The 15,048-nt window shown below is 41.0% G+C and overlaps 1 protein-coding gene across 1 annotated transcript in view; it reads left to right on the plus strand.

The window, feature by feature from the left end:
* The window catches only part of MAP3K8 (mitogen-activated protein kinase kinase kinase 8), a 68,508-nt gene that overhangs the window by 20,514 nt on the left and 32,946 nt on the right, over nt 1-15,048 (plus strand). The window contains exon 2 of the mRNA XM_078663388.1: nt 10,398-10,755. Within this exon, the coding sequence (XP_078519514.1) occupies nt 10,426-10,755 (330 nt within the window). The 5' untranslated portion in view covers nt 10,398-10,425. The remainder of the gene's footprint in view (nt 1-10,397; nt 10,756-15,048) is intronic.

Consider the following 15,048-nt stretch of genomic DNA (forward strand, 5'->3'; position numbering starts at 1 on the left):
AGTAATGCACTGTAAAACGGTCCCTTTAACAAGTGTCAAAATGATGTGCTGTGGAAAGATGAGAGGCCAGATTTGCTGCTTAGATCATACTATTACTTATGACTTCATAGTAATTCCAGCGATTTGACCCTTAACCACATCATTCCCTCAGCCAAGACTAACCAGATCTCTGACTCTACCTTATTGTCCACTCAAGTCACCACAATCTCCAGAGTTTTTTGATTTATGTGACAGTGCAGCTGACGCTGATCAGCTGTTATCAATTCTTTAGTTTTGTAGTGGGTCATAAGTGAATTATATGACAATCTTGTAGGAGTGCAGAGGCTGTGAAAAGAAAGGCTGTAGGATGTAATTTTTTGTAACACAACACAATGTAAAGACCTGTAAATTAACTGTGCACATTCAGCAGTTACGAAAGCAAAAACGAAGGCACATTTTTTCGTAATTCTGAAATGTGATGGAAACAAAGATTTTAATAGGATCAAAACAAATCGAGACACTTTACATGATGATATCAAATAATAAATATTAATTGACACTCAATTTTCACATATCATCATGTTAGTTGCATTATAGTTTTTTCAGGAAAATTGTCTCTGTGCAAATGTGGTCATTTCAATGGATAACGTGCTATCCGTAAATGACAGTGCGCCACCACACGATGCTTTTATTACATTACAAAAATCACCCGGCTCATGTCCATTAAAGCTAGGTGGGTCGTAAAAGTTTGTCGTTCTAAAAAGTGGGTCTGGTTCCAAAAAGTCTTGGAAGCCCTGTTTTAAACTATGCACAGAGTGGGACTTGGCTCTTCCTAGAGGGGTATTACCCTATCACATCATGCTGTTGATGGTTTGCTGTATCATTCTACCTACTAAGAAGGGCTTCCATCGAAATGCATGAGGGACTTTTTTATATATTTTTTTAAAGCTCTGAATCAGGGCCTCGTTAATTACTTTATCTCATATACAACCTATACAGAAATAAATCATTTTTGCTACTTTATTCATGAATGGCAAAGTCAAAAGATCTGAATTTGATGTGCTAAAGAGCATTTTTGCATGAATGCATGCAAACAGCGTTTGTTCATGTTTGTAACTGCAAACGTTATTATATTAAAGTCAGGCCTATTTGATTTGCCAATGCTTCTTCTCTTTAGCAACGTGTTTCAAAGCTACCCCTAACTCTTTGTTAGACACAGCCCAATTTCATTATCCTTCACAACTATCCTGATCTTCGTAACGAGCACATGCCTGTTTTGTGTTTATTTATATTTTTGTATTTCTGGGCATTTTTTCCTAAACCCCTCTTCAAATACAGATCTTTTAAAGTTTGTAAGGCTGAATGTTTTAAATAACGCCTCCCCCAACCCCTTGTTTATTCCAAACTCCTCGTATTCTCCACTTTGGCCGATCATAAGCCAAGTCTTACATGGTAGTTTTCAGTGCATAAATAGTTTGATGATCTAAGGTGGGGTTTTTACTACCGTGGAAATACATGCAGACTCCCGTAAGAGAAATGCCACACTTGCAATGTTAACATTAATGTGTGTGAAAGTCTGTGGCTGTTCACAGCACAGAATAAAACCACAAAAGGCTGTCTCGGAAACAGATTGTGTAGATTTGACGTCATGGAGTTAAATGTAAATAAATGCTGATTAATGATAAGAAATGATTCTATTTGTAGCTTGTGGAAGGCACACATAAAATAATTCACATATTTTGGTTCAATCGTATAGGCATTTAATTGAAAGGTGTAGAGTTTATTTGAATTCCGTAGTGTGTACTTACTGCCTGGTTTTATGAAAAGCTGTAATATTTAATTATTTTTTATTTTTTTTATTTTATTGTTTTTATTACAGGGAAATACAGCAATACAAATAAACAATCATAAACAAAAGAACATTTGTTATCATCTTGGAAGCGTACAGGATACCAAAAAAACGTATAAAGTCCAACAAATTAATTAAATCCAGTCAGCGATTGGAGCCCAGATTTTCTCCCCCAAAGTTCTTTTTTTGATGCCTTTTAACTTATAAATGGCAGACTCAATATTATACATAAACAGTAATTTTTCACGCCAAGAAAAGAAAGAAGGAGGATCTGAATTAATCCACTCCCTGGTAATACAGGCTCTAGCCACTGCCATACAAATAAACAAAAAATAAGTTACCGATTTTGATCTAGAGATAGAAAAATCCATTCCTAATAACACCATCTCTGTGTTTACTGTGATATCACAATTGAGAACGACAGCAAGAAAGCTTTCAATTTGTTGAAAAAAACTCCTAAGTTTGGGACATTGGAAAAACATATGTAAATCATTAGCTGCATATAACCCGCAGCGGCTTCAGCTCGTTCCAGTACTGGTGCTCCACTTAACAACCTTACTAGGAGTATAGTAAAGATCATGCATACACATGAAATGCTGGGATTTCATCATCCCTGTGATTAAACATTCCGAAGCACATTTAACAGATGACAAAAAATCTATACCAGGGAGGCCTAATTTACTAACCCATTTCAGCTGACATTGTTCCATATCATCTCCACATTCTTGAATTAAGCTTAAATAGAGAGAGCCTATAGAGATTTTATTCTGAAGAAGTTCCAGTAAAACAAATGTTGTCATTCTAGCTGAAGTAATAAATGTAAGGCTCTGTAAAAAACTGCGGATCTGAAGGAATTTAAAAAAATCATTTCGTGACAACAGAAATTTATTCTCTAATTCTTTAAAAGATACAATTTGGCCATTGCTAAATAAGTGACCCAAATATCGTAATCCTTTCTGCTCCCATCTATAAACCGTCAAATCACAAAAAATATCGGGCAAAAGCCCAGGCGACACTAAAGGGGTATAAGCATTTAATTTAGATATTGACAGATTGCCAAGCTCCAAAAGCTGACTTCAGCGTCTTATACTTTGTCTTTTTGTGGTAACTTGGCTCAACGACCTTGAGAAAACTACCTTTTACTTTCTCGCCCATGATCAATTCAAAAATAGATGGGGCTTGGCAAGCAGGAATGTCTGCTCTGTCACCGATTATACGAGGTCTAATATATTGGAGCGTTGCTGCTAAATAATAAAAGAAGAAATAAGGAACGTTCCATCCCCCACACTCCTTACTCAATATCATCTTCTTTAAAGCTTTCCGATGGCGTTTATAGCCCCATAAAAACCTAGAGGTGGTCCTTTCTAAGCTTTTAAAACAAGAGGGAGGAAATTCCAACGGTATAGTGCGATACATATATAGTACTTTTGGTAAAATCAACATTTTTAAAATGTTAAGTCTACCATGCAGTGACAGGTGTAAGTGGTCTAGACGTTGTAACGAGCTATTAATTCGGGATATCACGGGATTAATATTAAGTTCGGGTATTTTCTCTATGGGCAATGATATTTTAATTCCTAAGTATATAACCTCTGAAATAGTAGGAATGTTTAAAGATGGATTATCTCCAGAACATAAAATCTGCGTCTTCTCCATGTTGAGTTTATACCCGGAAAATGACCCGAATTGTTTAGCGAGTTCGTTAATTGCCGGAAGAGCCGTCTGCACGTCAATAGTTGTTATAACAATATCATCAGCATAAGCCAATGCACGATAGTTAATATTAGGTAAACAAATAGGGCTGATCCTTTGTTCCATAATAAACCGGTTAATTAGGGGGTCAATGTAGAGTGCGAAAAGTAAAGGTGAGCAGGGGCATCCTTGACGGGTGCCCCTAGTAATCAAAAAAAAGGAGAAAGCTGGCCATTCATTCGAATACACGCCCTTGGAGCAATATACAAGGTTTTTAAAGCCATTAGAAACCCTGAACCTAATCCCTTCCTGGCTAACACATCCCATAAATAGCTCCAAGCAACCCGGTCAAAGGCTTATTCAGCATCTAAAAATATAAGTCCAACATTGGACCGGGTTGCCTGGGACCAATCCAGAAACGTGATCACTCGTCGGATATGATCCGCGGTGTCTCGGGAAGGGATGAAACCATGTTGGTATTTGGAAACTAATGGAGATATGATGTTCGATAAACGTGAAGCAAGGATCTTAGAGAAAATTTTGCTGTCAGCATTTATGAGGGAAATAGGGCGAAAAGATGACGGTAGCAGAGGAGGTTTACCCTTTTTAAGAAAAACAGTTATAATAGAGTCGTGCCATGACTGAGGGGCGATACCTTGTTGGGCTCTTTGAAATAAGTCCAGCAGTTCTGCTCTTAAAATACTGCGGAAGTGTTTAAAGAACTCCAGGGGAATAAGGTCCGGACCTGCAGCTTTTCCAGAAGCCAGTGACATTAGCGACACCTCAATCTCTTCCCAAGTAATGGGCTGATCCAACTTCTCCCTCTCCTGCATGGATAAGATGCCATTCAAGGCCTGGTCAGTGAAATGAGTTATTCGGTCTATGCAGTCTCCTGCCGTATCATCAGTATAAAGTTTAGAATAAAAATCGCGAAAGACTTTGAGTATATCTGCAGGATTACTAACAGTCGCCCCTGCAATGTCATTAATTTTATCAATACTGGCAAACACAGCTTTCTGCCTTGCCCTCTTGGCCAGATGTTTCCCCGAATTTTCTCCCACCTCATAAACCTCAGTTCGAAAAGCTGCAAGTAACTGAGCAAATTTTAAAGCGAATCCCTGGTGAATCTTGACCTTATGGGCTAATAGCTCCTTAATAATATTATCTGTAACTGAGCCCTTATTACAGGCCTGCATGAGACGAATCTCTAACAATCTCAGTTTATTCAACTCACATTCCTCATTATTTCGAATCACCCTCTGTTTTTTTATTAGATAGCTCAAGGTTTCTCCTCGAACCCCGCTCTTAAATGCATCCCAGACTACCTCTGACGAGACAGAGCCCTTGTTGTTAGTAAAAAACTCAGGGATCCAAGTATTCATATGCTCAACATAGGATGCATCGAACAAGAGTTTACGGTCAAAAGACCAAGGCCGGGGGCAGAATGGCATAGTTGATTCAAAACTAAACAATATGGGGTTATGATCTGACACAATTTTGGGTAAAACTCTGTATTCAACTTGTGTCAACTCATTAAAAAAGTTCCTTGCAACAAAGAAATAATCCAACCTAAAATGTTTTTGATGTGGGGCAGAAAAAAAAGTACATCCATAAGTTCCCCCCCTTTTCTCAAAACCCACATCTATCAGACAGTATTCTTGAGCAATCCCTTTAACTGCTTTAAAGACATTCTTTTTTCTCCCCACATATGCAATATTTCCACAGATATCAAATGTTTCATCCATATGAAGGTTAAAGTCCCCACATAATATTAACCTAGGTGGCCATAAAGCCAGCTCCACACTTAGTTGATTGAAAACTGTGGGGTCATCAACAGTAGAAGCATAGACTGAGCAAATAGTAATAAGCGAACCCCCAAGTTTAAATTCAGCAATGACCCATCGTCCCAACGGGTCTTCTTTAACTCTATTGACTTCCCCCACCCCAAACCTCTTTAAAATGGCCACCCCCTTTATCGTGGAACTTTGACGTGAGCATCCCACAACCTCCATTCCTAGGTCCTTAAACCATCCCCTATTTGACCAAGAGACATGAGTCTCTTGTATGCATATTAAGTCAGCCCGCATAGCTTTAAACACCTGAGCAGTTATCCCCCTTTTTCTTCTATCATTTAACCCACACACATTGATAGAACAAACTGAAAATTTCACCATTATCTTGTATTAGTATAATACCACAGTTGGTCTTACAATTACAAAAAGAAAACATTCCTACAAATGAGCTCAGCCATACATAGTTCAAATACACCAGAACTAGGCATCCTTCAGCTGTACTTCCCTGCACCCCACAGAACACCCTTTTCCCTCCAACCCCCCCCCACAAACCCCCCCACCCAAACCACCCTCCTCCCAAAACCCCACCACCAGAAGCTTAAGGGCGTAAGCCCTCATTGATGGAAAGTGATGATGAGCTAAGTGGTTCTACCTGATCCACCCAGGCCCATATTATATCTTACCCCCTGCATTATTGAGAAAAAAGAAAACCCCGGAAACTCAAAAAGAAAAGAAGCATGACTGGGGTATGTAGCCCTTGTCCTGGTTTCTATTACATTTCATCTAAAAATTGCTGTGCTTTAACCTCGGACATGAGAAAAGTGCTTTTCCCCCTGTAAACCACCTTGAGTTTTGCAGGGTTTAACAAAAATACTTGAGCCCCTTTAGACTGGATTGGAGCCATTAACTGCTTAAGCCTCCAACGTTGCTGCACTGTTACCGGGCAAAAGTCGGGCCTTACAAAAAATTCATGCCCCAATCCCTTTCTGGTCTTTGAAGGTCTTGCTAGGTCATACAGAATCTCACGGAGCAAGTAATTTTGCAAGCAAATAATAATGGCTCTTGGATTCTTATTTTCCCCGCCCTGATCACGTTTTTGATTAAAGGGAAAACGATGGGCTCTTATAATTTCTTTGTCCCAGACCCACCCCTGGAGATCTGGAAAAGCGTCCGAGAGCAAGTCCACAACAAAACGACGAATATCTCTTCCCTCCGATTGTTCTGCAATCCCCAAAATACGCAGATTATTGCGCCGTGCGCGATTCTCCAGGTCGGTCAACTTCCAATCAATATCTTGCCTGATATTCTCCAAGTCCTTAATTGCCTTATTTTGTGTAGAAAGTTCATCTTCCGCAGCAGAGATGCGAGCTTCAGTCTCATTTACTCTTGAAATGGTTTCGTTACTAGATTTGGCTAGGCGACGAACAACATTCTGCAATTTTCGTACAGCCCCTTGCGTACGAAGCCCTTCTGCCTTAGTCCCCTCTCTATGAGCCATAATTAACCTATACATAGAGGTTTGCAGATTGTAAATAGACTTAAGTGTGATTTCTTCGTCTCCCTCCAAAAATTCAGGAAGATCAGTTTGGGTTTCCAGGGCGACTCCAACGCCTTCCCACTGCGGTTGGACAACTGTGCTAAAAGTATCACCCAAAGGAAAGTTTTGTACCTCTGTGGCCTTGCGAACTGTGTTTGGAGTTGCCTTATTCACCAAATCATCAGAGCCCAGAAGTTCTTCCTCAGAATTTAAATTGCAATCATCAGCCCAGTCTTTTGAGAGTGAATGGCCTTCATTCATCACATCCTCGCCAATCTCACCATCAGATGCTAGTGAGACATCGGACATAGAATAAAATTGACCTCCTGATTCAATAGACTCAGCATAATTTGAAGTTAGAGCTACTCCATTTTCCTCTCTGACGCCCCCTTCCTTGGCTCGTGGCGAGACTCTGACCTCCCCCACTGCTTGACAAAGTTCCGCAACATCCTTATCGGTATCTTCTTCGGGGGAGGGAGGCCCCTCACCCCCTAGTTTTGCAGGAGTATGTAAAAGATTAGCACTGCGATTTTTTGATACAGCGCCCCACGGGTCAGCGGCTCCTTGTGCTCCTTGCACCTTTCCTTTAGTGATATCTCGAGGTGTCTGCATAGTGTTCTTAGTTGGAATAGTTGTATTTTTTTCCTAAACAAATTGGGTGTGACTGGCTCCTTGATGATCTCATTTTGCTGGCGAGCTCGGGTCTCCAGAGCAGGTCTATCTGACAAGTTAAGCTCTGTTACTGGTCTTATTGCAGTACTTTCAAAATTACTGGGCGTCATAGTAGCTGGGTTATCCGAGTTAGCTGAGCTAGCAGCTGCCTTGGTTCTGCCCCCTCTGCCTTTAGGTGCCATATTGTTCGTATAAACTGTTTAAGCAGATATAACAGGAGATTAGAAAAATAGCTTATAGCAATAGAATAAGTTTATGCCAGGCAGAAGAGGTTACTCCCTTAGAGGAAAAAAAAAAAAAAGAAGAAGAAGAAAATACCAGATGCAGAGGTCCAAGGCTCCGATACCGACAGGTTTCTTAATTAGTTGCTGCTGTAAATAATGTCACAACAGTACCAAGCGGTCCGAATAAGAGAAAAAGCTAAAGGCTCGTCTGCTCGAATATCAGTTTAACCCAAACACATATGAGATTATAGCAATGTTTTTTGTTTTTTCAGCTCCCATTCCCTTTTTATTCCCTCAGCCGGCTGCCAGAAGAAAGAGAGGAAAAAAAATGCAAACCTGCTCGGCTGTTGAATTAACTCAGACGCATTTAGAATTGCAACAATGTTTCAATGTTTCATTTCTCAATCCTTTTTCTTTTGTAATGGACAGCCAACTTGCCGTGCTCTGAAATAATGTTCGATAATTCAGCAGCTCCAGATCTCCGGTGTTTCCGCGTCTCAACACATCTCATTCACGTTCTCCTGCTCCCGAGGCCTCTGCACCTCACCACAAACAGGTCCTTCTAACGGCTATCACCGCTGAGCCTCCGGAGCTCCGGTCTCAGGTGAGCTGAGCCCAGCCCAGCCAAAGGAAAGCTCTTTGCACAGAAACGCCACACTAAACAGATCGGGTCACGGGTCAGCAAACCCGAGAATGGGAGCAGAAACAGTTCGTAAGAGCAGGACAAGAGAACAGCAAGGGCATTCAAAACGCAGCCCGTGAGCCTGGTCCAGACTCGGGCAGAACGCAACGTAGCTCCTCACTCGGCTGCAGTAGCGGCCACCATCTTGCTTCTAAAAGCTGTAATATTTAAATGCATATTTTTTACTCTTTTGTTCTTTTGCAGTGGGTATTTTTCGCCAGTGATCTAAATAGATGAGGACTTTTTGTTTATTGTATTTTTTTTCTCAATTTTTTCCCCCATTCCCATGTGTAACAGCAGGTACATTCCCAGCTTTGTCCATGTTTCACTCTGGTGATCCCAGTTGTCTGTAATGTGATCTATGCTCACATGCAAACTGTTTTCCATACAATTGTGTCAATATTGAGAATGTAGTGTCAGTGATATTATATTTATTGAATGTTCCAAGGAAACATTTTCTTAATCTTTAAATTAATATTACTTTTTTTAATACAGCTTTTTAAAAAACATTTGTATGCAGTGTAAACAGACAATACTATTGGCAAGCTTAATGGTCCTCACTTTTGGCCTGGTTGATGATTAAGAGTGGGCGATGAATTCTGCTCCTCTGCGGAGTTCCTAGAGTTTTGCCCACTCTGCACGGAGTTCCAAAAAACTCCACAAAGTGGTGCTGAGTTTTCCCTCTTGCACAGCTCGCCAATGTTAAGTTGGCGAGCACCAGCGAGAAAAATCATATGCTAGACCACGTCCAGGCGAGATTTCTCTACATGGGAAGTCGCTGCAGGTCACTACCACTCGTGCTGAGAAACCTGCCACTCGCGTTGAGGAAGCTGCCGTGCGAGTAGAACATCTGCTCGGGTGGCAGAAAGAAGCAGCGCCCTCTTGCACTGCGCATGGTGCTGTTCACGCTGACAAACTCCTGGTGCTAAAAATCAGCAAGGGCAACTTGACTTATTGCACTCTGCTGCTTGCGGAACTCCGTGGAGTGCGGCAGAGTTTTTTTTGCTCTTTGTGGAGTTCCGCGTAGCAGACCTCTGTGAACTTCACTCTGGCCTATTGATGATGCCGTGTGTAAGTGGACAGTGCTTAACTACCCATTTCTTTGACTCCACAATCCCAGTTAGCCTTAAACCTGATTAACCATTTAATTGCTGGTTCACAGAAATGTCATCGGCTCTAGGGAGGAAGTGGAAAAGTGACAACACACGTTGTGTCCATTGTGTAGAGTCTTGTGTGGTTTTATCTGTAAATAGTTTCTGAAGAACTTTCATTTCCATTTTCATAATTGTGTAGTCATTTGGGAGAAAGTGAAGCGGTCAGGTTACAAAGAATGTTCCCTTTTCAACCTTTAAAGACAAGTAGGCTTTTTTGTCCCAAACTCTTCATGGTTTTATATTATGGTGGTGGACCACTGCCTGACTTTGAGGGCGATTGTATTTTCAATGATTAGAATGTTGGAGTCACTAACCATGCATAGGTAGAATCTGCACACATTTACAATCATCTTTGAGAAAGTCAGTACTGTAATACTACAGTATTGCATGTGTTGTAGGCTAGAGAAAAGTACAAAAGAGCACGTGCAGAAAGTGCAGGCATAATATTGGGGTACAGAAATAGGATGAGGTATGAAAAACCAGGAGAGCGCAGAAGTGAAACGGTCAGAGGGATGCAACAAGATTTGCTACTTTAATGCATTTTACTTGAGATATTATTTGTGTTAAGTTGATGTTTTAATTTTTATTGTTCTAATGGTTTTTATTAACTGAGCACTAAACTTACTAGAAAACAGACTCATCCCTCATTTGTGAATGATACGTTTTCCTGACAAACTCATAGAAGTTCTTAATTGCAAGTAAACATTTCCAACAATTGGCAAACACTGTTCTTGCCTCATCCTTGTTTTGTATGATGGTTATGAAATGTTTGTCTATGGATATACACATCAGTGGATTGTTGTGTTTTTGTACAGTAGGTAAACCTCAAGAAATCCAAACGTGATGGAGCCCATGAGCATGGACAGTGATACCGTAGACCTTCAACTCTTGTTGGCAAATTTGAATACTTCTCAAGTGATAGACATTATGGATGAGTTGTACTGTGGCGGCCAACCTAATGTTGTTGATGGCACAATGTCTACCTTACGCGAAAATAACGAAAATGAGGATCGGTCTGATTCCTTGCTGCTAAGTGGACAAGTAGACACTTGCCTTTCAAAAGTCTCACGGGGAACTGTTAAACACCTGCTCGATTTCGCCAATCAGGTGTCGAACACCACAAAGCAGATGCGCAGAGCCCAGGAGCAAGAATCTGGAATCGTACTGAAGGAGGTAATCTAAATTTTGACTAAATGTTAGTAATAATGTCCTGTTTTCACTGATTTATAATGAATCTTAACGTTTTCAAGATGGAATTATTGCTTAATTTTTTAACAAATTAATTAGATTACTACAAACATACACACACTTTCACAGATGAAAAGCAAAACTACAACTTCACAAGGGAGGAGTATAGTTTATCAGCCTGCCTACTAAGGGATTCTTCATCGCTCCCCTGTAAGTCTTCTCTGAGGTTTACAGATGCTTTCATGCCAAGTTTGCTTTTGAATTAAATATTTTGGTTGTTCTTGATGCCTAACTCCCTCACTGCCTCTTCTAGATTTGTACCTTTTAGCACATTACATTTTTTTAAATTCAGGAACCGCTATGCACAGCTTTGTGAAGTGTTCTGGTTACGAAGTCAGACTGCCACTTGTTTTTAGATAATTTTTCATGATAAGGTTACTGATTTGCAAAGGAATCTCGGTGCCCTTTATGAGAAAGTAAGAACTGTATGAGTGTAGCATTTACCGTGATAACAATCAACACACACTGTTGTATATATTATGGCCTTCTTACTTCATATATTTATATAGTAAACTGGGCATTAGGGATTCTCCTGTTCCTCTGTGGGTGACTGCATTACCAGGCCATAGAGTGTCAGAAAGGTGTCAGTTTCTCCTTCCTTGCTGTACATTTATTTACTAACGTCATCATACTAGGGCGATATGTGGTGGGAAGCTAAAGCTGTCTTACCATTGAGCATGACAGATGATAACCATATTGACCATGGTGGGGGCAAAGAACATGTGATAACTGTTAGCTACCCTTGTCTGCTTTTTTAGTGAATCCCACCTAAGTTTTGGGAAAATGTAAGAAGAAGGGACAAATAATACCCTCTCAAGCCTTAGGCATTGCAGTAAAGGCCAGTTAAAACGTGAGTGTCAATTTCAGTACCCCCACCATTTGACATGGTGTGGGTATACAGGAGATGGACGGTTGTGTTAAAGCCAACAACTCTTTTTTCACACCCATACCACCCTGGCCATGGGGTTTACCCTCTCATCTCATCCGATCCCTGACAGTACAGGCCAGGCTTTGGGGGTGAGGGTGAAAATATTTTCTTACTTTACATATGTCCTAAGTGGATAGGCCCATGGCTCACCCACTTACATAATGCTGCAACTGGTCTATCCATGATGCATTCTCAAGAAATGCTTAGCATTGTGGGGGATCCCTTAGAAGGATTCCTAGCAATCAAATTGTGTAATGTTCACAAGCATTGAAGAAAACAAAAGTGCTATGGCTTTCACCCACAGGAAGTCAGGATGAAAGTTTTTTCCAAGGGAAAGAAATGTCATGCAAAGCAAGTGACTATATTGGGAAGGTTCCAAAGTTGTACATGGGAACAGCAACAAACACTGCATTCATCTCTGGAGAGGCATTAAGTAGGGTAGCAGACATTGAACAAAGAGGGAGTACACTACAGTATTGTGCTTTACATCTACTGCTGTCTCCAGTCTCAAATCCCAATGGGAAAAACTGTAAACCTTCCCCTCACACTCCAATAACCTCTGGTCACATCAAGACCTCTCCCTTCACTTGTTCACAAAGTAAAACCTACTCCACTCCTTTAATTACCCAACATCTCCTTTATCTTGCTCCATTTCTAAACCCTCTGCTTCCTAAGAGTAATCCCTACTATGGCTGATGTCCAAAACCTGTAACAAGACTGTAGTTCCCTGTCCAACACATATCCCTTATTTTGCTCTCTGCCTAAACCCTGTGCCATGCCTCTGTTTCATCTTCTGGCGCCTCTCTGTTCTCTTGCTCCCCATGTAAGTCCCCTCCCATCTCCACCCACCTCTAATTCTCCACTCTTCTTGCTATGTATACAGGTTCTGCCATCCCTGTTCTTTCCATCTGACTCACGTCTCTTATCTTTCTCTCGGTCTAACCTTGACAGCTGTCCTGCTCTAGGTCCACCATCCTGCCAAGTCCCCAGCCCCTCTCTTGCTGTCTGTCCAAACCCCCTGCTACCCACGTGGTTCATTGTTTTAGGTAGCTCTCTTTTTTAACTGTATATCTTTCAGCAACCATTCTCTCTTTTTACTTAATCCTAGCTTGGCATATTACCTCCAACCAAAAACATTAATGAATGCCCATATTACACATCTGCTATCTCTAGTTATACTCATCAGCCATCACTGCATTGTCATCCATCCGCCACCACTGGTCCCCTATGTAATCTCTTCACCAAGACATCCCTGGCTCCCTGTGTCACCCCTCAGCTAGCACTAGATTAGAGGAACCCTACAGGCCTTAATAGCTTCTTGTATTATTCTTTTCCCATCTCTAAGTCCCACCTAAACCCCCTTCCACCGCTAACACTGCTTGGATTGTCTCCAAGTGCGATTGGTAATGTCAGACATGTAATGGCAAGGGTGTCCCATGTTTGTGTGGCATTGCGTGCTGGGAGGATCTTATGGACTGAAAGAAATCTATTCATCCCCATGTGTTTAGTGCACAGACTCCACACAGACCTATCTTATCAGACTACTAGCAAGAGGGAGACATATTTCAAGGTTTCAAATTCAGTAACCCCACAATTGGGATTTTATCTATATTTGGAAGTTGGGAACTGGTTTAACCTTCTCATATTTACCACCGGTGAAGGTAACTAGTGGTTACTCTAAATTCTCCTTTTTTCATTTCACTTCCAAACCCCACTGTCCCTTGTAAGTGCCCTAAAATCTCCACTCTTTCCATCACCATCTCTCCCTGCGTTGTCTTCTTAGCACAAGTCTCTTGATTCATGAGATTTTCTACCTGGACAAAAGCATGACGCACCGCTCAAGAGTAGAACCATTCACTAGCTGCTCTATCTCCTACCTCCCCAGTGTCTGTGCCCAGAGCCTCAATGTGCCACCAGCATTTTCCATATGACTTTCTAGTTCCCAGCTGAGGAGGTGACAAATGTTTTGAGCACATTCTGGATCTTGCTCATAGTCTTCTCATCAGCGACCAGTGCTCTCTCTGTCTGTAAAGAGAGTTGTCTTGCCAGTCACCCTTCCCATGCTTCTTACAGTGCTTCAGCTTGTTACCCCTAAACATGCAGTGCCTGTTGCCAGATCACACGGTGCTGACATGAACCCGGTTGAAGTCCTTTACAACCATGTATTTAGGCAGTAGGGAGGACAATGTATTTTTTAGTTTTTTTACAGGAAATATAGGTTCCAGGAGATGTTATCTGCCGAATAAGTTGCTTAAAAAAAATAACACCCATGAGATCTTATACACTGTCGTTATTCCCCCTTACGTAACAGTAATTCACAGTAAGTTATCCAACTGTTAAAACTGTGGAGCCTACTTGCAACTTTGTGGGTTTTCTATAAATTTCCATGGACAGCTCCACTGGAAACACATACTCCCGCTACCCTTCCATCGATGTCCCTACTGTGGAAACATATGCAGTTGTGACGAAATTCCAGTAGTCAACAAAGCTATCCATATGAATAAATGAAAAAATACCGACATTGTTGATCAGGATTTTGAGGGCACAATTTACGCAAGTTCTACTAAAAAAGTAAGACATTTTACGAAACAGCCTATTTTTGTCTACATCAGAAAGGGAAAACATCTTTTATTTCTACCGCCTTCCATTAAAAGAACTTGCAGACTGCCTCAGAACTGATACAAAGCCCATTAATATGGGCATTGATACATCGATTTTCAAGATCAAAAGGCCACAAAATATTTATTACTGTATTACCAGCTCAGTTAACATATGTTGCTTGCCAAATTAACCTTAGTGCAGTATGTTAAGCCCAGCTCCCAAGTTTTCGAGAACCAGCAGTACATTAAGGTTTGATCCTAACTGAAAGGTTTTATCTTTCCCTGAACGTATAAAAAAAGACTGCTTTTCATGGCATGAAGCAACATCTTACCACTGAGCGAACAGCAGGCCAGAAGAGATCAAACTAACTCAGCCACATGCGCATATTTTGGCCATCACGCAAAATCTGTAATCAAATTTGTTCTTTTATGTAGAACATATCATGCCCTCCGAATGTCCATATGGCCGCTACTCAAGAACTCTGGCGTACTGAACCCCAGGCCAGTAATGTTCTGTCTGCGGTTTGGAAACTCAGAAGAGGTGATTAAATGCACAGACCACTTCCTTGATGAGACATGGCGCCTCTAAGGAAAAAGGCAAAAATCAGCCAAACAACAATACAAACTGACATAATGAAGTTCCTCTTTGCCAGCAACTAGCCACATATATTTCTTTTGTAAAGATACCAC

The sequence above is a fragment of the Lissotriton helveticus genome, chromosome 10 (assembly GCF_964261635.1).
Source record: "Lissotriton helveticus chromosome 10, aLisHel1.1, whole genome shotgun sequence".
Taxonomy (NCBI): domain Eukaryota; kingdom Metazoa; phylum Chordata; class Amphibia; order Caudata; family Salamandridae; genus Lissotriton; species Lissotriton helveticus.